General features: G+C 41.6%; 1 protein-coding gene across 3 annotated transcripts in view; it reads right to left on the bottom strand.

Annotated features, from left to right (window-relative positions):
• rps6kc1 (ribosomal protein S6 kinase polypeptide 1) overlaps positions 1-26,687 on the bottom strand; it is a 176,484-nt gene that overhangs the window by 106,191 nt on the left and 43,606 nt on the right. For 2 of the 3 annotated variants that reach the window (XM_060831474.1, XM_060831473.1), the window contains 2 exons: positions 18,472-18,565; positions 11,613-11,672 (listed from right to left, as the gene is read on the bottom strand). In XM_060831474.1, the coding sequence (XP_060687457.1) occupies positions 11,613-11,672; positions 18,472-18,565 (154 nt within the window). The remainder of the gene's footprint in view (positions 1-11,612; positions 11,673-18,471; positions 18,566-26,687) is intronic. The other variant, XM_060831475.1, reaches the window with a different exon arrangement.

Genomic DNA, 26,687 nt, shown 5'->3' on the forward strand with positions numbered 1-26,687 from the left:
GACTAGACATCACTTTGCCTGCCCCACATTTAAAAGCAGAATTGTACCAGAACTGCGAAGAGTTCCATTCTGAATCCTTCAGTTAAAATATAACCATACACACATGATAATACAGGTACTGCATGTGTGACTCACAGCCACAGACTGTAGCCACCAAACAAACTACTCACTCACCAACTAATTTATGGTGTCAATACTCAAACCAATGACATGCACATAACAAAAGCCATGTTGTCACAAGAAGCTTCACCGAATAGGCTATTAGAATATTTAAACAAGTTACCCATTGCCTAACCCATTCTAGAGCAACCCTGTTGTACCAACCAGAGCCAAGTGCCATGACAAACAGCAAATAGGGGGAAAGCGGTGGTGGTGCAGATCAAAATAACCCCTTTCAGGGCAGTCAATGAACCAACTTCAATGAAACAAATGCAACTCCTTTAAAAAAAATACAGACTATAGAAAATGCTAAAGGGGATTGACCAAGTTGATGTGCAGAGGATATTTCCTCATGTATGGCAATCTAGAACAAGAGATCTTAATTTTAGGATAAGGGGTAGCAGATTTAAAACAGAGACGAGGAGAAATTACTTTTCTCAAACAGTTGTTCATTACCACAAAAGGATGCCAGGACAGAGGGTAAATTTGAGGGGACAGATTTTTAATTCATGACAGATGGAATTGTTATGGATAGTGAGCAAGAAAGTGGATTTAAGACAGATGAGATTAACCATGACATTAAGTGGAGGAGAGGCTCAACAGGCTGAATTGCCTACTCCTGGTCTAAAGTCTTATGTTCAATATGGGAGTCATTAGCATTTTTTGGACAATCCCAACTGTCCTTTAATGAAGTGACTGCTCGACCCCTTCAACAGGTAGAAGAATTAAACACATTTCTGTGAAATACGATTCACATTAGCCCAGAATGAATAAAGATAGCTGATGTCCTTCCCTAAAACGGGGAAAGTGAACCTGATGGACTTTAACAACAATGACAATCTTAGGTCATGGTTACTACTAGGCAGAGTAGGTTTCAATTCTAGAATTCTTCATTGATTTTTTTTCATTCCATGAGCTGCTATGTTTGGATTTGAAAAGCACTCCTGGTACAACCAATACAGCGTCCACATTAAGAGATTTCCAATGGCAGAAACAGCACTCCAGCAGGTCAGCATTCAGGAACAGGTGCCACTATCAGCTAAACCAGAGGTGTTTACTACTAATGGCATGTAATAATACTGAGCCATGCTCAAAGGATGCTTCAGAGCACCTCAAGAGGAGATACTACCAAACGAAAACCCACAAATTTATTGTGCTGTCATTTTTTTCCCCCAACTGCTCATGTGACATGTGCCTCATTGACTGTTATTCTCAGCTCACCACTGTATTTTTGGGCAACTATCTTAATGAATCTTGACCACTTGCCTAATCGGGGATGCCTGTGGCCATTTTAACTCAGCATTTTGGTCCTCTTTAAACCATATCAGTTAATGAAGATTCATTCATCCATATTTTATATCATTGTGATGTACTGACTGCAGTTTACTTAGAATTCAGCCTGCACAGGCGTTGCTTGGGTATCATATAAGCTACAGTAATCCATTTTAACCAAATTAAGAATCCCACAAAAGCAATACATTAAAGCCTTCCTACAACATCCAGGTGCATCTACAGAGAGCATTGTGTTAGGCAGAAGGCTAATTGTAAAGGCTGGTCAAAGTAATGCCAGTTATATATAAACAGAACAGGTACACAATGCTTTATCCAAAATTCAAAAATCCAAAAAGTTCCGAAATATCTTTCGTAGCGTGTGGGACATCATTTTGGCGTGCAAACTGGTGACCCAACTCCACACCCACTCAGATATGACATGGCAGCGTGGCCCAGCGCTGACAGGCATCAACTATGTCTCAGCAGTCGTATCATTCACATGTGCATCTGCTTAGGTATTTTTTTTCCCCACTGTGAAAATGTCATTTATTTCGAAATGTGAAAAATTCCAAATTCCAGAAAACAACTGCAACCCCCCCCCCCCTTTCTATTGTTTGCACTCCAGCCAGCTTAAAGTCTCCTTTTCTTCACATACCAGAGAGAGAGAAAAATAATTGAACAAATCTTCTGTGAAGCATTGATCAATCTTGGAGTTTAATTAGCCTGCACACAGCACAAAATGATGGAGTCCAATTTGATTGTGAGAGATTGGAGGTGGGGGTGGGGTGGTGGTGTTTGAGTGGTCAGCAATGCCCAACAAGTGACTGAGCCTTTGGTTGCCCACTTATTGCACACTATTGCTGTAAAATCCATGGTTCAGAGAGATGAACGACCCTAGAAAACATGAAAATGTCAAAGCAGAGAAGGTCAGAGAAGACTTAGCAGAGACAATCAAATTTCCAATAACCCTGAAACCAAGCAAATACATGGAGATCCCGTTATGACAATGTACAGAGACCATATTTTGAAGGTGTTGCAGCAAGTCCAACTTTTAAGGAAATAAGTATGGCTGTACATAAAGGTAAAAACACGCAGGAAAGGCTACTTTTTAAAGATCAAAGATGATCTAGATCAATAGATTAACACATATGGTGGCTGGAAAATGTAGAGATCCAGGCCAGTGTTCTCAGTACACAGGTTCAAATTCCATCAACTACTAATTAGCAAACAAAAAGAGAGTCAAAATCTATCCTCAGTAATGGTCATTGGGAAACCTGTTGTTATTTTAATGATTAACTAAAGACCACTGATGTTCAGCTTCCATCATCAGATATTCATACCCAAGACCTTCACGAACTAAAGCGATTATTTAAAAAGGAGAAATGCTGACTGAAAATTGCTGCTGCAATCACCTGACCACAGATTAGGGTGAGCTTTGAGAAACCAGCAAGAGATACATAAAAGTTTGCATTGAAACGACACTGTGTGCAAAGACAGTGAAATCAGACAATTAAATCAGCATCTGGAAACTGGATTCTTGTTTAATTCACATGTATGATAATTTCACATACTGGGAGACGAAAGGCTCATCTGCCAGTTTGGAAAAACAATGAGCAGACTCAGGAATATACAAATAGACTTTCATCAGCAGCTGCTTCTGAGCAGAGGAGACAGGAAAAATTGATTTTGTAAAGCAAGAGCTGAAAGACACTTCCCCACCTGTGTCTCAGCCTCAAAAGCCAATGCCTGGTTTAAAAAAAAACTTGTAACAACAACCATTTACTGAAAACTCAAGATCTACAAACTTCACTGCTGCTGAAAAACAAAGCCTTTGGCTAAACAGTCAGAACACAAATTGAAAATCTAATTCCTCACTGACTTGAAGAATTTTAATTGCAAATGCCTTTACCTTGTTTTCCACATTTATTCTACCTGTGTGTGGGGGTAAGTGTGGGGATAACTATTTTCCCTCCCAAAGGGTAATTAATTCCCTCTTTCACTTAAGAAAACCATCTAATTAATAGGCCCCCTCAATTTGATTGAGTTAACTGAAGTGTGTTAGCTCTGCAGTTACGTAGACTTGCTCCAACTGCCGACGGGATTAAGAGAGGGGAATCAATTATCTCTCATCTGCTTATAAAAAATAAGTTATTGTTAAAAAATTCAACTAGTTCACTCCTACTCTTTAGGGGAAGGAAAACGGTTATCCTTACCCAGTCTGGCCTACATTTGATTCCAAACTTACAACAATGTGGTTAATATTTAACTGCCTTGTGAAGTGGCTAAGCAAGCACTCAATCCATGTGCAATTAGGAATGGGCAATAAACAATGGCCTCATCGGCAATAGCTTTATCCCACAAAAGAATAAGTTAAAATTAATCACCATTTCCTCCAAGCCAGGAAGGTGTATATGCATTAGGTCCACTCACACGAGCCTTTTGCTCATCCCTCGCACACCGACTTACTGACATATTTCTTATCTAGCTGGAGTTACAGAACAGCTAGTATTAGCAACAGCACCAACAGGTTTCTCTCTTTCCTAAAACGCAGGTGGAGAGGTCAACTGAAACACCATTACTACTACCACCTCTGCAGAGCTCAGTTACTAAGAAGATAGTCTTGCTGAGTAATATGGTTTAATGATAAACTGGGCAAATCTTAAATAAATGAAAATTGTGGAGTCCAAGACAGACCAGTGTCAGGTTGAATTTCACAGTACAGTAATCAATTCATCATGTTCTGGACTATTGAAATGTTGCTGGAAGCAGATTCAATATTATCTTTCAAAAGAAAACTGAATACACACATGAAAAGGAGGAATTGCAGAGAAATTACAAAATTGTGCAAAGCACTGGATTAACAAGTAACTTTTGCAAATCCGACACAATTACAATCGGCCAAATGTCCATCTTGTTGCTGTATCATTCTACAAAACGTAGAAAAATTATAAAATGGTTAGTTCTGAGCCTCTGTGGTACTCTGAATTTACTTTTCTACTAATATGGTTGAGGGAGGCAATTTGGTTTGAATATATTCTTTTGTCAGCATAAATCTATTTCCTTCAAAGTTCCCTGGATCCTATTTTCTGATGATTGACGATGAGGAAGCAGCCTACAGAAAGCAAAATTCTTTCTCTTTGTAATGCAAAGAATTGGGAGCAAAGTTAACCTCAGCTTCCCTCAAACATCTCCAAACACCAGTTACAAAGGCACAAGAAAATTGGTTCCAACTACACTTCAGAGGACAATGGATGGGGAGGAAGGAGAAGCGGCAGAAAATAACTGCAGAAAAACAAGGAAGCATTAAAATAAAAAAGCACCTCAAAATTGAACTACATTCAACTACAGTTAATTAAGGACGGTCAAAAAATGATTTAAGCTCAGCTCAAATTTATGCAGACTAATTGGTCATCAGTTAATCAAATCATACCCAGTCCATCAATATGGAAACATGCTGCTCTCTCAATTAGATGGACTGTAATTATGAGTCAAGGTCTTCTGCTCCATATGCTCATTAATAGGATATAGAGAAGATGCCATTAGAAGATGCTTGCACAGTATTCTCAAGCACATTGATGCAATAGAGAGCAGCAAAACACTCTGCCATTTAGCAGCAAACAGCAGCTCTTTTTAATTTACTTTATGTTGAGAGCATGATGACTTACAGAGCTGCTGAAACATTCTGGCAAGCAGGGCAGGAAGAACGGCTAAGAGTTACAGCTGGATGTACACTCATTCGAAGAGATGCACAATTAATTTGGTGCTGCTGTACTTATTGCACTGGTTAAGATAAATAAACACTGATGTTTCCAGAATTACAAACCGTTTTGATACATCTGGAAAAGCCAGGTGCACACATCACTCAGTCATTAGCAGTGAAGAGGGCTGAACAAGGTGACTTTAAAGTAATTGCCATTCCAGATATGTGAGCTGCGAGAATGGCCTTTCAGTTCTACAAATGATTCCTGAAACTACAACTAATTATTTTGTCTTAAAATACCTTGTCCCTGATCCTAATGCATACTCATCTCAAAAAAAAAGCAATTTCCCTGGCTTGCTCAGGCAATAGAATTCCACTGAATTCAGCTGAAGGTCATTTTAAATGGATACCTTCAGCATTTGGAACACTTAATTTCTTTGAATTTGGCATGGGCAGGTACTTTGTGCCATCAAAACATGCAAAGCAACCCCCACCCCACCTTTCCAACTCCCGGAACCCAATTCCTTTCAAACTCAGAAGATAACAGGGCTTTCTTTGTTCAATGGGCTGCCTGTTAATGCTACAGTTTCCTAACACCTATTCCTCAGTGGGAAGGGTGGATAGTATGGCCTTCACCATTCCCTGCACACAATTCAGACTCAAAAACCGCATTTATCAAAGTCATCAATAACAACCTCTTTGTGATTTAGACTACAGATTGTTATTTTCCTCAAGTTCTCTGCAGCATTACGCTGACTATCCATTCCATTAACCTGGGCATTGACTGGCATTCAGTTCCACTGTTAACTGTGGCTCAAACTAGTCTCAAAGTCTGTCTTGACAAATAATGGTGACACTCCATGCAAGACTGAAATGCTTTACAAACAAAGTCTCTTCTGCCTGCAGGTAGAGCATTATTTTAAACATGAGTAGGGGAATTATCCATAGTTCCCTGGCCAAAATTTAATCCCACATTCAGCATCATAAAAGAATAGGGTATCTGACTTGTGGACAGTGTCACATCACTGTTTGTGGGAATTTTGTGTCCAAAATTAATTTCCACGTTTATTACTTGAACAATGACTCCATTTCAGAAGTAGTTCATTGACTATGAAGTCTTTCTAGACATCTGGAGGTCACGAGGAGTGATCTATGAATGCAAGTCTTTCTTGTTTCCCTTTTTACTTGTCCCAGATATACAGAAATAGCTGCATCTTCTAAATTTTATGATCACCTTGTAAATATCCCAAGGATTTGGTGCTCTCCTTTTCCTTGTTTATATTTGGCCCCTCAGAAACATTATCTGTAGAATGAGGCTTGTTCTTATTTTCATCCACTGATGAAATCCATCTCTACCTCACCAGTACCTGCACACAATTCCTGAATTTAGAGGTTTAGTCATTTACAAAATGGAAACAGGCCCTTCGGCCCAACTTGTCCATGCCACAATTATTCTAGTCCCATTTGGATAGGTTTGATTAATGGTTTCGATGTCGTCAGACTTTCCAATATCTAAGTACCGACTGAGACAACACCCTCTTCCCATTAAGCACTATGAAGACAAAAATCATTGTTTCCTGTGTTACATCAGGTGACTAACTTCAAAACTACTTCATTGGTTGTAAAGTCCTTTGATTTTTCACTGGGCATATCAAAGCAAATCTTTCTGGATTTTTCAAATCAATTCTGGTCATTGCTCTTGCTCCACTCCTCCAGTTGGCTCCATGGCCCCAGCTCAATGAAATCTTTACCTTCATTTAGAAATCCCTCTAAAGGTCTTGACCTTCCAAATTACACAATTCCTCCAGAGAATCAGTCAGTCCTCCAATTATTGTCTCCCTCACTCATGACAGTTCAGCTCTTTGCAACTCTCTCTCTCTCTAAACCCAAATTAATTATTGCACTTGTCCCACCATACAACATTCCTTAAAAAAAACCTCTCCAAAGCCTTTTATACTGCTGTTCTTATTTCACTATCCCTTCAACGTATCCAATGCTTATTTTACTTTACCAACACTTTAGCATCTAATTTAAAATGCTGTTTTTAGATTACTTGCTGGAATAGAAAATTCAGAGTGGGCTTTGTTTACGCCGCTACCAACAAGTCTATTAAATGTAATCCACAAGTTAGTAGGAACAAATATAAACAACATATCAGTGGTAGCCGACTGCAGTCCCTCTTGAAATACATCAAAAAATTAAACAGGACTATTGTAATATGTACAGAACACATTCAATCATTGAGTGAGACTTAATCTCTCCAAATTGTTCTTCCAACAGTTCAGCAACATAACAGTTAAAATAAACAAGCATTGGATTTTAAAAAGAAATCAATTAAAGGTTCATAATATTGGGGGAAAAAAAATTGAAACACAGCTTGTCCTTTCAGGAAATACTTCATTTTTCTACCCTGCCCTATCTTTAACCAAATTACATTTAGGAATTCCAGATGGCTCTTTATGATGCTCATATAACAAAACTGATGACTTGGAGAAGCAACTGAGCACCATTAACATTCACAGGGTGAATGGTTGTGATGGACAGTTTACTTGTTAAATGCACAATAATTAGGGTTTCGGTTCATCACTGTTTCATATTTCAGTAGTGCAATCAAGATGTGTGTAACTAAGTTTTAATCATTATCATGTCAATTATGTAATAATGTCATTAACCAGCTAGTGATCACCAGATTAGTCCAAATTAGCAGAAAGGACAGCAATAAAATATAAATAACTATTACAATGATTTAGATTTATGTTATAGATGTCAACACAAATCTATCAAAAAGACTCTTAGGAAGTGATGAACATTCTAATGTTATACTCTATGCTTCAGGATAATAGGAAAAGCAGGATTTACACACCACTAGTTAGACAAGTACACACATACTACATAGATGTCCTTTTGTAGTAATTTTCCATGTCACCTCAATACAAACCCAATTTACCTTTTCATTGCACAATACCTTCCGCTTTTAACAGGATCAAATTCATGCTGTCATTCTCTCTATAAATTATATTTATATATATCTTAACCTTGGATTTTAAAATAAAATGCATACAAGTGTCGACAAGCCGAAAGAGAGAGTTTGGTCCTTTAGTTACGTTGTGGTTAGCTGTGAGTACCACGTAATGATTTAATACAGGAATTAGCGATATTTGAAAAGATTTGTAGCTCAGATTGAGGTTCTGGATGTAAGCTTGCTCACTGAGCTAGAAAGTTTGTTGTCAGACATTTCGTGAGCCTCCGGTGATATGCTGGTGATATGTCCTGCTTTCTATTTAGGTGTTTAGGTTTCTTTGGGTGGGTGATGTCATTTCCGGTTCTTTTTCTCCGAGGATGGTAGATGGGGTCCAAGTCGATGCGTTTACTGATAGAGTTCCGGTTAGAATACCATGCTTCAAGGAATTCATGTGAGCGTTTGTTTGGCTTGTTCTTGGATGGATGTATTGTCCCAGTCAAAGTGATGTCCTTTTGGTCTGTATTAAAGAATACTAGTGATAGTGGATCATGTCTTTTTGCAGCTAGTTGATGCTCATGTATCCTGATGGCTAATTTTCTGTCTATTTGTCTGATGTAGTGTTTGTTACAGTCCTTGCAAGGTATTTTGTAAATTCATTTTGCTTGTTGTTTGTACAGGGCATTTTAAATTCATTAGCTGCTGTTTAAGTGTGCTGGTAGGTTTGTGGGCTACCATGATGCTAAGAGGTCTGAGTAGTCCAGAAGTCAAACTTTGGGTCCGCTACGTGGTGACACTTTTGTCATCACCAAACGAAATAAATCAGAGAAAACCTACAACACCATCAATAATACCCTTACTGGCATAAAATTCACAAAACAGGGAGGAGAACAACAAACTGCCATTCCTAGATGTCACAGTAGAATGAACACTCAATGGGGAACTTCAAACCAGCATCTACAGGAAAACAACACACATGGACCAAATACAGAACTACAGAAGCGATCATCCCAACACCCACAAACAAAGCTCCATTAGAACATTATTTCAATGAGCCACTACACACTGCAGGACAGGGGAAGTACGAAGAGTAGAAGAGAAATACCTATACAGCATATTCAAAAACAACAGTACCCAATAAACACAGTCCGCCGATTCCTCAGCAACAAACCCAAACAAATAGCCACAATGCACCCAGAAACCCTAGCCACTCTACCATACATCAAAGACATCTCTGGAATGACTTCCAGACTACTCAGGCCTCTTAAGCATCATGGTAGCCCACAAACCTACCAACAGCAACTAATGAACTTAAAATACCCTATGTCATTTACAAAATACTTGGCAAAGACTGTAACAAACACTACATCAGACAAACAGACAGAAAATTAGTCACCAGGATACATGAACATCAACTAGCCACAAAAGGACCTGACCCACTGTCACTAGTATCCTTACATACAGACCAAGAAGGATACCACTTTGACCGGGTACAACGCATCCATCCTAGGCTAAGCCAAACAGAGACACGCACAACAATTCCTTGAAGCATGGAGTTCTGGTTGGAATGCCATCAACAAATACATCGATTTGGACCCCATCCACCATCCTCTGAGAAAGAAACGGAAATGACATCATCCACCCAAAGAAACCGAAACACAAATAGAAAGGAGGACATACCACCAGTGCTTCACTGGAGGCTCATTGATGATATTACCTAGTATGGTGGTGAAACGTCTGAAAACAAACCTTCCAACCCAGCAAGCAAACGTACAGTATACAGAAGAAGTGCAATACAATAAGAATGTAGGATTACAAGTCGAAGTCCTGTTTGTTCATGCAATGTTGTTGATTCAACTTTTTCTTTCTCCCCACTTACACAGAAGTTAAATTAAATCTTCTTTAATTTGTAAAGCTGGTATCATATCAGTTAAAGTTCTTTCTTTTCATGTCACAAGTGATTATTAGTTTTGTAAGTGGTTTCTTAGTAAATTGAAGTTTCATGTAGGATTCCCTCTCAGTAACATGTATTTTCCTCTAATTTTGTTCATCTTTTCCTGACCTACGGTAAAAGCGCAAAATACTGCCGATGTTGGAAATTGGAAATAAAATGAGGGAATGCTGCAGAAACCTATTTGGTCTGGCATCAATCAGCAGAGAGTGAAGCAAATTTAATGATTTAAGTCCAATACAATAGCCTCACAGAGCAAAAAGCAGCTGGAAAGTGGTGGGTTTTATGTTAAAGACCAGAGGGGGTAATGGAACATATTGTGAAGGAAGGTAAGGGTGCCAAAAGCAAAAGAAAAAGTGACTACTAATAGTTAAACTCAACATCTTCTTCCTGAGGTTGTAAGGTGCCTTAGCAGAACACAAGGTGCTGTTGCTCTAGCTTGCATTCAGCTTAACCAATTCAAAGCATGACCTGTGACCTCCATTTTGATTATAAACTCCACAGTCTTCTTCCATCAACTCCCCCCACAAACAATCCGCAGAACCAGACGTGTCTTCTTGGCTTTGCTCTCAGAACAGCAGATCCATGTTCTCTTTTCCCATAACTAACAATTGCACCTACTTTTTATCTCCACCCCTCCCTTACCAACATTCACCATTGTCTGCATCTGCAGTTGGATTTGCTTTTCAGAATTTGTGCTTTAGCCAGATAAAGTAGATCTCGCTTTGGCACCGAACACAGATCACAGTAAAAGCACTTGTCCTCACACTCAAAGCTCAGACTGGCTACAGTTGAACTCCATACAGAATTAAATCAACTTTTCAAGAGATGTCCAGCAGCCTTTTAACTTTGTAAAGAAGTTTTATAATCATTAAAAAGGGTATGATGAGGAAAACAGCTTACTATTGCTTTCAGTATAAAAAGTCAAGAAAGCAAAGTACCTCATGTGATCCAAATCACACAAACACGCACACCCTGACATTACTGCACCTAGGTGGTGGCCAACTAAGGGGTGACTATGAATCAAAACAGGATTAGCTGATTATACATGACTGCTAATGATTACCTTCAGCTCATTGACTCAAGTATTACTGCATCCTCAATTAGAAATCTGGGAAACTACTTCATCAAGTTCCCTTTTTTAAAAAAAAGTCCAGCAGATCTCCCATGGAGTTGCACATTTACATGAGCAGGTACAGCGTTTTAGAAGAGTAAGAACATTAAGCCACAATCTATAACACGTTATTCTGCCTGAATGTAACTGTGCCTGCGAGAGGTCACAAGGCCTAATTGATGTGTCATCATGCTCTGACATCAGTGAAAGGATAAACATAAATTAAAGCAAAATACTGCGAGTGCTGGAGTTCGGAAATAAGAACAGAACATACTGGTGAAACGCAGCAGGACTGTCAGAATCCGTGGAGAGAGAAACTGGAAACATTTCAACTCCAATAATGACATTTCTTTGGAACTGGACTTCCGTTAAAAAAAGAGTCATATCAGACCTAAAAGAATAACTGCTGATCGGTAGCTTACAGACAAAAGAAAGTAATATCTGTCTGGCATCTTACCTCCACATTCTGATTGACTACTAATAGTGGCATCATCAATGTTACTCAAATCTCTTCGAGCTAAAAAGAACAGAAAAGAAAAGCCAGTGTTCTTGCACACAAATCTTACTGATCATGATATTTCATAGGTTATTAAAGACAATTGTAAAATACACATTTCACAACTTCTTCTCATTTCCTTTCTCTCCTTTTCTGAAAAGAGGAGTCTTTTAACGCGCACTCTGTATTCTTGCTGGCAGCACCGGCTTCTCGTCAACCAGTTAACATCATTACCATGTAAGACTTTCCCAAATAAGACAAACAGATCGAAAACACCATTCCAAAATCCCACCCACCATTAAATTCAAGAGTTTAGTACACCATCATCCTACTACAGTGATGATTTACTGTCACCTACGATATATCTTGCAGTCCAACCTAAACCTCTGCCCCTCCAAACAACTAAGAAGCAAATGTGCATTGTGTAAAAATAAACTGGAGATGATTAGTGATGTTATTGTTATTCTTTCTTTCCTGTAGTTTCTCCCTTTCACAAGCCAATTGGGATCTTAAATCCTCACTTTGAGCAAGTGATGTGGCCCAATCTGAACAAGTATCAGCAATACATCACAGGAGCAATTTAAAAACAAGATCTACATTAGCTCACTGACTGTGTTAAAATCGCTCTTGGGGCTGGACAGACAAACAAGTTATTTTCATGAAACGTGTGTCCACACAGTAAACGGAAGGAAGTCTTGTAGCATTGAGGGTAACAGCTGAGTCGGATGTTCTTCATTTTCTCACACTCAGATGACCAAAGGAGGTGTGTATTCATAGCACAGCCTAACAAGGTGAATGCCAATGAGAACCCTTCCTACATTCACCAAAGGCAGGCACCAAGCACTGGAAAAACTCAGCCATGCAATGGCAAGAAATTGGGGCCATTAATACTCGTAGCTCTGGACCACATTATGCATATAGAGGCGAATGTTATCACATCAATTTGGATTTCTGGGATGGCCAGACTGGATGAATGATGTGGATCAGCAAACCCGCATCCCTGATAGGGTGACTTCAGGACCTGCCTCTTCGCCTTCCCCATGTGGAGACTGTGGCGGTGTGGGTCAGGCAATGAAGTCAAGAAGAGGAAGATATTAAACAGAACATTAAGTTATGCAGAGCTCTTTTAAATGCTCAAGATCTGCTTGCATTCATTTACATACAAGACTGTACCCAACATTATAAACCTGGGTAGGGTGGCAAAGGAGAGAGAAAATCAACAGATATTTGGCTGAAAATCTTTGTATGCAAAGCAGCTTGAAGCAAGAGTGGAAAACTGACTTTGAATTGACTGGTTTCAATATTTCTGTGCTAGTTGCACAGATCATCATGCCTATTGTCAAGGAAGCAACAGCTTACTGGTATCTAGGAGAAGGCACTGAGCTGGAGGAGAGGAGAACCACTGACAAAAGCATCATTTCGATTAATCTCACGCCACAAAGTTCATTTGTTTCATTAAACCTTGCGCTATTGACCACTCACAGCTGCAGTGACACAGGTCTGAGGCAGGAGCTAGCAACACCATTTCTGATCATTATCCCTTGGCTTTCGTAGAAGGAGATGTTGAATACAGTTGCTTTGCTAAATAAGTGGAGCAAGTATTAACCACAACCTGATTATATGTAACAAATATGAAGTCAGTTGACCTTGGTCAGTATCCATGATGAATTATGAGATCTGTGCAAATACAAACAAAGAACTACTGGCTTCTGGAGAAAACAGGAAATTGGTGAGGAATTCGCTAGATCATTCAGGGTTACAAAACATACTGGGTACGATGGATCCAATCTGAAATATCACACACCATTGAGTTTTCCCTCCAAGGGATTCCAAGTCTGGCTTGTCCAAATATGGGGAAACCATGGGGATATCCACTCAGTGCAGAAGAGAATTGCAGTTGAATCACACCCCTTTTTTAAATGTCACCTTCTGTCATATTTCAAAAGTTAAAAGGTCCCATAGATGCTCTGGCATTGAATGAGGATTAGTAAGTGTGCAAGGCAAGTGAGGGGGCTGGGTGGCAGACGGATAGACTACCAGTGAATGAGAAGGGATAGGATGCCAGAGGGGAGGTGGTAAGGTGCCAGCTAAGTGGATGAGTGCTTCGGGAGATCAAGGAGTCAATGTTGGGTCAAGGGTGTTAGTCATGAGTTCACTTTAATAGTTACATAACAATTAGAGTTTGTTTTTAAATTTTCCTGGGTAACTAATAAACTTAAATTAGTCACCACCTTCTGTATTTCTCATAGTTTAAGGGGTTTTCTCAGAGCATTCTAGATGCAGGCAATGACCCATCACAGCTTTCCATTTCCCATATGGTCCTGATATACAAATACACTCTACAGTACTGCAGTGAGAACCCGCCCATCAGACTATCTGCTCCACTGTTACAAGTCACTTAGCAAGATGAGCAGTCATGGCCATACTTTGACTCTATGACTTTACTGGAATTACTGACAGTCTAGGGAAAACCATCTAAAGTGTACCTTAAAAAGTCAGGTAGGCAATACCACAAATAATTATTTTACAAACTGTATTCACTAATCCCAAACGGTAGAACAGATTATCAATATTTTAGGGGAACTTCAGGTCTCCACAAGAATATAAAACAACTTAAAATTCACACTGGGATTAAAGGCATTGAGGTGTCAGTTGTAATGCTTTGACCATTGCAGTGAGGCCACTGGAAGGCTCCAGTAGCAGGACATGAACATTCAAGATTTAGGTAATGTTAAAGTGAACCCATCAAAAAAGGGAATGGATATGGTTAAAATGGTAAGTTGAGGAAACCATTGCTACAAATACAAAGCAGGAAAGAAAACAAACCTATAGGATATTATCAAATCAAAGGAAAAAAAGATTCTGATAAATCTAAACAAGAGGACTTTTTCCAACCAGCAAAAAAAGACTTAGTGGGAAGTCTCAGGATAGTAATTTCTTGAAAAGTGAATGATTCTAAGCACCATCAAAAACTTGGAAAATGTCCAAGTAAAATGAACATTAATTTACTGAGACGTGTTCAAGAGTAGGTTTCCAGAGGCACAAAATGTCAGCAACAAGCTCCACAATTAAATAAATATATTTACATTAGGGATTATACACAAAACTAGAACTCTTCCAGGAATGCACAATTCAAGTTAAAATAACAGTCTAAAAAAGCAAAGTAATAACAGTAGGATGATCGCTTGACAATAAAGTACAGAAAAAACAGAAAATTTCCAACAAATTCTGGGACAGAGGTAAGAGATGGGGTAAGAAATTGTACAAGACAATTTTGGGAGAAGGTATAAAATCTTTACGACGGAAAATTACAAAAAGCAAAGCTGTTCGGTTCAAGTGCTCCCTTTTCAGGCAGATCACAGACTGAAACATTAGGCCCACTTAGTGGTGTCACAGCCCAAAAGAACTGAAGGGAAATAACTTCATCCTCTCCATTTCAAAACAAGAATAGAGAAATGGTGGAAAATTATTTACCAGGTTCTTCAAGATTAGTGTTAGTGAGAAAAGGTGAGGCATAAAGTTCAACTTTGCTATTTAGAGTAATTTGCAACAGTATAAGAACAGCTAAGTAACTTCATTTGAGGTTTTGTTTGTGCGGAGCCAGTTTTTTTGTTGCTAATCCATCGGCGGATGTAAAATATTCTGAGGTAGCCTAAGCCATTGCTTTGGTTATTGAAATTTACACCAGGAGGAATAAACAAGTTCCACATCAAGTTGGTGGTGCAACAAATTTCTCTCCTTTCCACATGAGGGCAGTAAAGTCCGATGTCTGCCCATCCAGCTGTCAAGTGACAAAAATTCTTAAAGAGATGTACATTTTTGTACAGCAAAACATGAAGAAGAAGATTTGTTCCTTAAAATAGAATAGAATAGAATCCCTACAGTGTGGAAACAGGCCCTTCAGCCCAACAAATCCACACCAACTCTCCAAAGATTAACTCATCCAGATCAATATCCTACTTTTCAACATTTACCCCTTACTAATGCACCTAACCTTCGCATCCCTGAACACTGCGGACAATTTAGCAAGACCAAATCACCTAACCTGCATATCTTTGGATTATGGGAGGAAACTGGAGCATCCAGAGGAAACCCACGCAGAGGGGAGAATGTGCAAACTCCACACAGAGAGTCGCCTGAGGTTGGAATCAAACCCAGGTCCCTGGTGCTGTGAGACAGCAGTGCTAGCCACTGAGCCACCCATTCTTTCAAGGGATTTAATGGATTAACCCTGTCTACTGCAGGTTGCTGCCAGTCTTCATGTGCTGCAGCTTTAACAGGTTGACCCCTCATTTTTAGGTTTGCCTGGCACTGTTCCTGGCAGGCCCTCCTGCACTCTCCATTATAGCAGGTTGATCACCTTGTTTACTGGTAATGCTAGAGTAAGGAACATGCCAGGCCATGAGGTTGCAGACTGTTTAAATACAGCACTGCCATTGCTGATGGCTCTCAGCACCTTAGGGATGCCCAGTGTCAAGTTGCTAGATCTATTTGAAATTGGTTTCTTTTAGCACAATATTAGTGCCACACACATGAGGGGGGGGGAAAAACACATTCAAAGTGAAGGTGGGACTTTTGCCCCCACAATGATTGCACAACAGACATTCTTATCAATATTGTCCACATGGGCAGATTTGTAACTCACTCTCTTTCTCTTCACTATTTTAAAAGACTCACTTTAGCACCTGAAACGTTTCTGTTTGTCAGCAGCCTGTGACATTTCCTTTATTGATCACTGGTTAGACTGCTGCACTCTCAGTGCCACTGGATGGAGTGCATCATCACCTGCCCCCCAATTATGGACACTGCACAAAGGCTTCTGTAACTGCTATGGGAGCCGAACTGCTTAACCTTTCAGCTGGGAGTTGTTTCTGTTGGAAACACCACCCACCTTGAGGCCCAAGTGAAAATCACATCATGTGGTCCCCATGGCCAATTTGGAAAATACTGAGCGATGGTTAAAATTAATCCTGGATTTTTACCTTGGGCTGAAATTTCAAAATTGCACTAATTGGGATTTTTAAGACAGACACATTGGAGAGAATTGGACCAAGTAAATTTTTTGCCTCTAGTCAGTTCCTTCACCACCTGTTGCAAGCCAGTCTATCAGCTCAATCCTGGAGGACTTGACCAACTCAAATCAGTAATGAGAGACGGTGATAGACAGTGAAATCCCCTACCCAGAGTGTGCTCTGTCACACTGCCTTCCTTTTTCAAGTTGAATTCAACAGAAGAATGCTGATTCATCAACCAAGAGGGGAAGTAGGATGGTTGTAGGCACAGAAATATAGAAATTCGGAAAAGAGAAAAGGCCATTCAGTCTACTTAGGGCAGTTGAAGACAGACAACAAGGGATAGTTCATTATGCTTATATTTATCACTCTGCTAATAGCCAACCTAGTGTTTTGGCAAAATATATTGTTTCTATTTCAGACTCCTGCCATCTGCAATGTTTCGTGTTCATTAAAAATCCCAATTAGTGTAACTTTGAAATTACAATCCAAGGTAAAAATCCAGGATGAATTTTTACCATCGTAGGAGGGAGGGCTTCAGATATGTGGATCATTGGGATACCTCCTGGGGAAGGTGGGACCTGTACGAGGAGGATGGGTAGCACCTGAACTGGAAGAGTACCAATATCCTGGGCAGGAGGTTTGCTAGAGCTTTTTGGGAGGGTTTAAACTAGTTTGGCAAGGGAATGGAAACCGGAACTGAAAATGTGTTGCTGGAAAAGCGCAGCAGGTCAGGCAGCATCCAAAGAGCAGGCCTGCTCTTTGGATGCTGCCTGACCTGCTGCGCTTTTCCAGCAACACATTTTCAGCTCTGATCTCCAGCATCTGCAGTCCTCACTTTCTCCTCAATGGAAACCAGAGCTATGGATCACAGAGTGGGATGTCTGGTAAACAGGCAGATACAGCGTGCAGAGAGTCTGTTAAGAAGGATAGTTGATAGGGCAAAGTTGCAGTCAGCGTGAGGGGTTAAAGTGTGTCTATTTTAATACAAGAGCTGTCAGGAATAAGGGTGATCAACTTACAGCATGGATCAGTACTTGGAGCTACAATGTTGTGGCCATTACAGGGGCAGGAATGTTTGTTGGACGTTCTAGGGTTAAGATGTTTCAAAAGGAATAGGGAAGCAGGTAAAAGAAGGTGGGGGAGTGGCATTGCTAATCAGGGATAATATCACAGCTGCAGAAAGGGGAGTCATCAAGGGGGATATGTCTACTCAGTCAGTATGGGTGGAAGTCAGAAACGATAAAAGAAGCAGTCATTTTATCGGGAATTTTCTACACACACCCTAAGAGCAGCAAAGACATGGAGGAGCAGACTGGAGACAGATTGTGGAAAGGTACAGAAGTAATAGGGTTGTTGTCATGGGTGACTTCAAGTTCCCTAATATTGATTGGAACCTCCTCAGTGCAAATAGTTTGGATGGAGTAGATTTTGTCAGATGTGTCCCAAAGGATTCCTGACACAATGTGTAGATCGGCCAACTGGAGGGAGGCCATTTTGGATTTAGTATTTGGCAACAAACCAGCTCAGGTGTCAGATCTCTCGGGAGAGCATTTCGGTGATTACAATGCCATGACCTTTACTATACCCATGGCATCCAGTGGCACTGAGAGTGCAGCAGTCTAACCAGCGAACATTAAAAGGAAGTGTCACAGGCTGCTCGAGTGAGTCTTTAAAAGTAGTGAAGAGAAAAGATAGTGAGTTACAATTTCAGGCATCATTTTAAAAAAATATATAAAACGGTGTCAATAGCAAGAATTCTATTTTTAAACTTTCATGCATTGCCTTAACTATTGGATGGTCAATACCTTCATTACTGCCGTCTGATAGACCATCAATCAGGGACTCTGAAGAGGGATCCACTGGCCCAATAAGATCTGATCCGTCATGAACTTCACCATCCTGAAAAATACATTTCAAAACATAATGTGGCAAACAAAACTCCAAACATTTTTCCACAAAACATCATTTAGGTTAACTGGGAAGTGATTATGGATCTTGGCATGTGAAGAGGTGAGGATCTCCATCAAAGCTCTTCTATAATGGCAGAGACGAGGAAGGTTGGAATGTAATGAGTCTTTTGATGGTTGAAAATGAAAAAAAAAACTTGTATAGGATTAATTGAAGACTGTCCTCTTCCGTATAATAAATTTTCAGTGATGTTACGATTACTAACATCATATACAACAAAAGCTGCACTGCGTAAAGTGTTGACACAGCTTACTCATGTTGACATGCTTGGCCTTTCATACCTCATAAACGGGGAAAGTTTTATACTTGATCTTAGACACACGATATTGGGACGCCACCATGTTTCTGTACTCAATAAGAAAACAGCTGTCTATTGCAAGCAGATAGGTTTCTTTTCTATCATCTGCTTAAAACCAAATTTATCAGCTTAAACTCACAATAACGTGCAGTCTACCTCATTCTGTGAAAACAAAATCACACACACACACACACACACACACACACACTCAACACAAACAGAAGAAATTACAGACATGAATATTATGTTTTCAGACAGGGAGGAAAGCAGACACAGACAGACAGAGGGGGGAGGAATGGAGACACAGACAGACAGAGAGGAATGGAGGGAGTGAGACACAGACAGACAGGGAGGGTGGGGGGAAGGGAGGGAGGAAGACAGGCTTTCTGCTTTTGTTTTCTTTTTCATAAGCCAGATGTTTCTGCTACGTTGTTTCATTCAGTTCCCTTCCAGCTCTGACCAACTCTTTAATGAGAACAAGTTGTAGACACACAGGTTCTCAATCTTTCAAACTTTAAAGGTGATTTTCCCTATTTCCCTGGGAGGATGATAGACAGGGCGTGATGAAGGCAAACAGGGAGGAAGACAGAGAGACAGACACCTAGAGGGAAGGAGGGAGGGAGGAAGACAAGTAGACAGACACAAAGGGAGGGAGTGAGGGAGACTGACAGACAGAGGGATGGAGAGACACTGACAGACACAGAGGGAGAGAGTCCGACATGTAGACAGACACAGTCACCCTACCTCTGTGTCTATCTCAGAGGACGGGATGGAGAATGACAGAGAGATAGACAGAGTCACCCTCCCTCTGTGCCTGTCTGTCAGGGGGAGGGAGGGAGGCTGACAGGCAGACACAAAGAGAGCAGGGAGGGAAAGACAGACAGACAGACAGGCAGGCAGTCAGACAGACACAGAGAGGGAGGGAGGGAGGGAGGGAGACTGACAGACAGAGAGACAGAATGGGAGACAGACACAGAGGGAGGAAGAGAGAGACAGACAAACAAACAGACTGACAGAGGAACGGAGGAAGATAGACTAACAGACAGAGGGATGGAGACAGACAGACAAACAGGAAACGGAGGGAGACAGACACAGAGGGAGGGAGGTAGAGAGATTGATAGACTCATCGAGGGACGGTGGGTGACTGACAGAGAGAGAGGGAGGGAGACTGATGGACAGACGCTCACACAAAGGGAAGGAGACTGACAGATAGCCATGGAGGGAGGGCGACTGTGTCTGTCTGTCAGTCAGTCTCCCTCCTTCTCTCTCTCTCTCTCTGTGCATCTGTCCATCAGGATCCCTCCTTCTCTCTCTCTCTGTCAGGATCCCTCCTTCTCACTCTCTCACACTCTGTCTGTCAGGATCCATCCTTTTCTCTGTGTCTGTCAGTCTGTCTCCCATCTTCTCTCTCTCTTCCCCGCCCCCCCCACCCCCGGGATCCTGCCTTCTCTCTCTCGCTCTCTCCCTTGGCGTCTGTCTCTCTCTCTCCCCGTGTCTGTCCGTCAGTCAGTCAGTCAGTCTGTCTCACACCTCTCTCTCTGCGTGCCTGTCTGTGTCTCTCTCTCTCTGCATCTGCCTGTCAGTCTCCCTCCTTGTTGTGGTTCTGTTCGCCGAGCTGGGAATTTGTGTTGCAGACATTTTGTCCTGGAGCTGTTCGTATGTGGCGCTTAGGCGGTTGGCACAGGATTCCCATTTCCTGGCTTGTCTTAGCATCTCTCGCCCATAAGTGTTCAAAGTTTGTGAGAAGATTTGTAGCTCGGGTGCTCGTTGTTGTGGTTCTGTTCGCCAAGCTGGGAGTTTGTGTTGCAGACAGAACCACAACAACGAGCACCCGAGCTACAAATCTTCTCACAAACTTTGAGTCTCCCTCCTTCTCACTCTGTCTGTCAGGATCTATCCTTTTCTCAGTGTCTGTCTATCAGTCTCCCTCCTTCTCTCGCTCTGCGTGCCTGTTGGTCTGTCTCCCACCTTCTCTCTCTCTCTCGCTCTTTGACTGTCAGGATCCTGCCTTCTCTCTCAGTCTGTGTCAGTCTCCCTCCTTCTCTGTCTTTGTCAGTCTCCATCCTTCTCTCCCTCTGTGTGTCTGTCTGTCAGGATCCCTCCTGCTCTCTGTACTAGTCTCCAACCCTCTGATTCTGTCAGAGGGAGGGAGACTGATAGATAGACAGACAGACAGACAGACAGACAGAGGGACGGAGGGACGGAGGAAGACTGACAGACTCACAGACAGACACAGAGAGGGAGGGAGACAGACACAGAGGGACTGGATGGAGTGAGGGAGGGAGGGAGACTGACAGACAGACACCAAGGGAAAGAGACTGAGACAGACAGACAGACATAGAGGCAGATAATCTGCCAGACAGACACACAGAGGAAAGACTGACACACACACACACACACACACGGGGAAGAGACTGACAGACATACACAGAGGGAGGGAGGGATAGTGTGCGACTGACAGACGGACACAGAGGGACGTTGGGAGACTGACAGACAGAGGGAGGGAGAGAGATGAAGAACAAAGAAACTTTATAGCCCAGGAACAGGCCCTCCAAGCCTGAGTCAATCCAAATCCACTGTCTAAACCCATCGCCAATTCTTAAGCATCTCTATCCCTCTGCTCCCCACCTACTCATGCAACTGTCCAAAAGCTTGTTAAATGAATCTACCGTGCCTGCCTCTACTACCCCTGCTGGCAACGCATTCCAGGCACCTACCGCTCTCTGCGTAAAGTACTTTCTGCGTAAATTCCCCTTAAACTTTCCACCTCTCACCTTGAAAGCGTGACCTCTCATTATTGAATCCTTCACCCTGGGAAAAAGCTTATCTCAATCCACCCTGCCTCTACTCTTCATGATTTTGTAGACCTCATCAGGACACCCCCAATCTCCTTTTTTCTAATGGAAACAATCCTAACTTACTCAACTTCTCCTCATAGCTAGCACCTTCCATACCAGGGAACAGCCTCGTAAACCTTCTCTGCACCCTCTCCAAAGCATCCACATCCTTTTGGAAATGTGGCAACCAGAAGTGTACACAGTATTCTAAATGCGGCCGAACCAATGTCTTGTACAATTTTAACATGACCTGCCAGTTCTTAAACTCAATACCCCGTCCGATGAAGGCCAGCATCCCATATGCCTTCTTGACCATTCTATCCACCTGTGCAGTCACCTTCGGGCTACAATGGACCAGAACTCCCAGAGCTCTCTGTTCATCGACTTTTCCCAAGGCTCTTCCATTTACAATAGAGTTCGTTCTAGAATTAGATTTCCCAAAATCACCTCACATTTGCCTGGATTGAAAACGCCATTTGCCACTTCCCCGCCCAACTCTCCAGTCTATCTATATTCTCTTGAATTCTTTGACAGTCCCCTGTGCTTTCTGCTACTCCACCAATCTTCGTGTAGTCTGCAAACTTGCTGATCATACCAACAATGCCCTCTTCCAGATCATTTATGTATATCACAAACAACAGTGGCCCCAGCACTGATCCCAGTGGAACACCACTAGTTACTTTCTCCATTTCGATAAACCCCCTTCAACTACTACTGTCTCCTGTTGCTCAACCAGTTCTTTATGCACCGAGCTAGAACACCCTGCACATCATATGACCTCACTTTCTCCATTAGTTTAACATGGGGAACCTTACCAAATGCTTTACTAAAGTCCATGTATATGACATCAACAGCCCTTCCTTCATCTATCAACTTGGTTACTTCCTCAAAAGAACTCTATTAAGTTGGTAAGATACTATCTCCCACACACAAAACCATATTGCCTATCACTGATAACCCCATTCTTCATCAATATAAATAGATTTTATTCCTCAGTACCTTCTCCAGCAACTTTCCCACCACTGTCGTCAGGCTCACTGATCTGTAGTTACCCAGAATAGCCCTACTACCCTTGTACAGGGGGACAACATGAACAACTCTCCGGTCCTCCGGCACTTCACCTGTATTTAAGGATGCCACAAAGATATCTGTCAGGGCCCCAGAGATTTCCTCTTTTGCCTTCCTCAGCAACCTGGGATAGACCCCATCCGGTCCTGGGGATTTGTCCACCTTAATAACCTTTAGCCTACCCAACACTTCTTCCCTCCTTATGTCAATGTGATCCAGAGTAAACAAGCTTCCATCTCTAATCTCAACATTCATCATGTCCCTCTCCTCAGTGAACACTGATGCAAAGTAATCATTGAGAATCTCACCCATTTTCTCAGGTTCGACACACAGCCTTCCTTCCTTACCCTTTAGTGGACCAACCCTTTCTCTAGTTACCCTCTTGTTCCTTATATAAGAATAAAATGCTTTGGGATTCTCTTTAATTCTGCTCACTAAACTTATTTCATGATCCCTTTTAGCCCGCTTGATTCCTCGTTTAAGATTGGTCCTACTCTCCCAATATTCATCCAAGGCTCGTTCTGCTCTTAGCTGCCTGGACCTTATGTACGCCTTCCCTTTTCCTCTTGTCTAGTCACACAATTTCTCCTGTCATCCATGGTTCACGAATCTGGTTTTTCCTATCCCTTGTTTTCAAAGGGACATGCCTATCTTTGAAAGCCTCCCACACATCAAATGTGGACTTGCCTTCAAATACTGTATCCAATCCACATTTCCCAGCTCCTGCCGAATTCTGATACAATTGGCCTTGGCCCAGTTTAGTACTCGTCCCTTAGGGCCACACTCATCTTTGTCTATGAGTATTCTAAAACTTACAGCATTGTGGTCACTATTCCCAAAGAAATCCTCCACTGCAACTTCTATCACCTGGTCTAGCTCACTCCCCAGCACCAGATCCAATATGGCCCCTTCCCTTGTCAGACTACTGACATACTGCTCTAGAAAGCTTTCCTGGATGCTCCTTACAAATTCTGCCCGATCCAGACCTCTGACACTAAGTGTATCCCAGTCAATGTTGGAAAAATTTAAATCTCCCATCACCACCACCCTGCTGCCTCTTTCCATAATCTGTTTACCCATTTGTAGGTACCTAGGCAGACAGAGACAGAGGGAGGGAGGGAGGGAGGGAGACAGACAGACACACACACGCGTGCGCGCGCGCACACACAGACAGGGAGACTGACAGACAGACACATGGAGGGAGACTCAAGATGAGAATGAGGAGCAGGAAAATCTAAGTTTCAGGCAAAAGCCCTTTCCTGATGAAGGGCTCTTGCCTGAAATATTGATTTTTCTGCTCCTCGGATGCTGCCTGAGCTGCTGTGCTTTTCCAGCACCACTCTAACCTCGACTCTCATCTCCAGCATCTGCAGTACCCACTGCTGCCTACATGGAGGGAGATGACAGACAGACACATGGAGGGAGACTCAAGATTAGCGTGGTGTTGGAAAAGCACAGCAGTCACCCTCCCTCCCTCTCTGTTTCGGTCTTTCTGCCTCAGTCTCCCTCTGTAGCTGTCTGTCAGGGCGTGAGCTTCAGGGCAGAGGAGATGACCCACCCTCCCTCCCCTCTCCGCTCACCTCCATCCAAGGCCCCAAAGGAGCCTTCCATATCAGATTTCACATCATAGATATGCATCACAATGAGCTCTGGCAACTTCATTTTCTAAAAATGCCAACGTCTACCACCATGATCCCTTGATGTAAAATACTATCTTTTCCCATTTTTAAGTACAAAGCCCCCGCAGGAAAGGTGTTCTTTACAACTGTTTCTCTCCCTTCGAACACCGTCTGAGCTGCTGTTTAATTTCCAGAATTCTCCTGTGTTCTCATTCGGCTTCTTGGGGTCTTCTACATCCAACTGACAAAGCACCTTAAAATTAAACATCCTCCTTGTGTAGTTGATGGATTCCAACACTGTTGCATTAAGTTGGGTGGCAGAGGAAGTCTATAGCAGCAGAGGCATCTCTTCCACATTGTGGTCATTACAGTCAGAAGCCCAGTTTCAGTTTTACACATTTCCTGAATAAGCTTTAAAATGTTAATATTTGCAAAAGAAGTGCTAATAATGGAAAATAATGTGGAATTGATGGGACCAGAAAAAAAGAGAAGCTGAGTAATATCAGAAAAGAAAAAAATATTCCTTCCCTCTAAAAAGCAACTTGGAGGTCGAGCTGGATTCCAACAGAAACAGATGGCTACAGTTTTTCAGGACAATGAGAAATGTCATATCAATCTGTTAAGAGTTCAGGGCCCCCTTTAAAATCAGTGTTAACTCAACATTCCATGTTTCATATTTCCTGTCTAGCATGAGACCTCATCGAACGGTGTCACATTAATAACCCCTGGCCTTTTGCAAATATAAACAAATCTTCTATGAAGATAGAGAATCATGAGAGTCAAGCGCCACCCTATCCCATTATCAGTGCAGCGGATTGAAAATAAGGTCTTGGTCTTAGAAGGAACGAAAACTAACCTGTACATGGAGTTGGGCAAGGAAACTATGGTCAGCTGATGTCGTCAGTAGCTGGACCATGGCCCACTGGCCCGAACGGGGTTAGACAAATGATTGATGCTGCATTGATAGGCAGCCCCCAAAACAGGGTATATTAACAGGGACAGGAAAGGAGAAAGGAGCAAAAAGATCCAGAGGTGGAGTGCTGACCGACTCTCTCTCTGCTGGAACACAAGGAGTTCCCTGTACCAGGCCGAGCGAAGAATAAAGACTGTCGCAGGACCACCACGATGGGGTGTAGGGCCACAGGGACATGACAGTGTGCCATCTACTCCTCCATTCTACAAAACACCTCCAGGATCAGTAAAGCATTCATATCTATCACCTGTTATACATTCCCTTGTCTTTGCCTAATTTACTGCACCATATCAAAACCAATTGCTTCTCAATAAGGTGTCAAAAAATTATTATAAATTAATAACTGCGTATGTCAGTAAGCAGTGACCATAAGGCCCATAAAATCAACACACCCTCCATCCAGCATAGTGTTACAATCGTGTTCAGATGGTGGTAAAATGGCCTGTTAAATTTAAGCTTCCATCATCTGATTGATAGACCACTTTTTTTTTTAACTAAGACGATTTTTCAAACAGAGCAAACATGGACTTAAAATGTCTACAAAGGTCAGCTGCCACAGATCGAGGCAAGGTTTCAGAGACTCACGTGGAATTTTAAAAATTGCCTCCACTGAGTTTAGCATTTTAATCAGAAGGTATCAAAACAAGGGAGAAACGGTCAGCATCAAGAAACTTGCATCTTCTGTTTACTTCATGCTTGTAATGATAATTTCACAAACACAACCAGAAACAGAAGGTTTAAACTCAGTAGGTCAAGCAGCACGAGTGGAGAGAAGACAGAGTCCACTAAGCCTTCTTCACAATAGCTATTGAGAGAATAAAGTTTCACTCGTTAAACAGACAGCTTGGAAAGATAGTAGAGTTGAACTCATTGTACATTAAATACATACAGTATATTTCAAGCTTTGCTTTTGAGCAAAGCAGTTAAAAGGAAAAATGTAGTTGTGACAAGCCCTGGAACACACTCCATATGAGTTTCTCTAATCATCTCCGAATACAGCGCCTGGTGAAAACAACTATTCACTGAGAACTCATATCTTCGGATTTCACTACAGCTAACCATACAGGTTAACTGTAAAACAACTGCAGTTTCAAGGTAAAAAATGAATACTTTAAGGATTTTAACTGCATAGCCTTCATTTTCCCTGTCTATAACAGGCACACTCCCTTTTAAAACTTACTATGTTTGTGCACATCATATTCAATTATTTTTCTCCTTAGGGTTAGAAGAGAATTTTAAAATTGTTTTTCACTCAGGA

Source organism: Hemiscyllium ocellatum, chromosome 10 (genome assembly GCF_020745735.1).
Source record: "Hemiscyllium ocellatum isolate sHemOce1 chromosome 10, sHemOce1.pat.X.cur, whole genome shotgun sequence".
NCBI lineage: Eukaryota > Metazoa > Chordata > Chondrichthyes > Orectolobiformes > Hemiscylliidae > Hemiscyllium > Hemiscyllium ocellatum.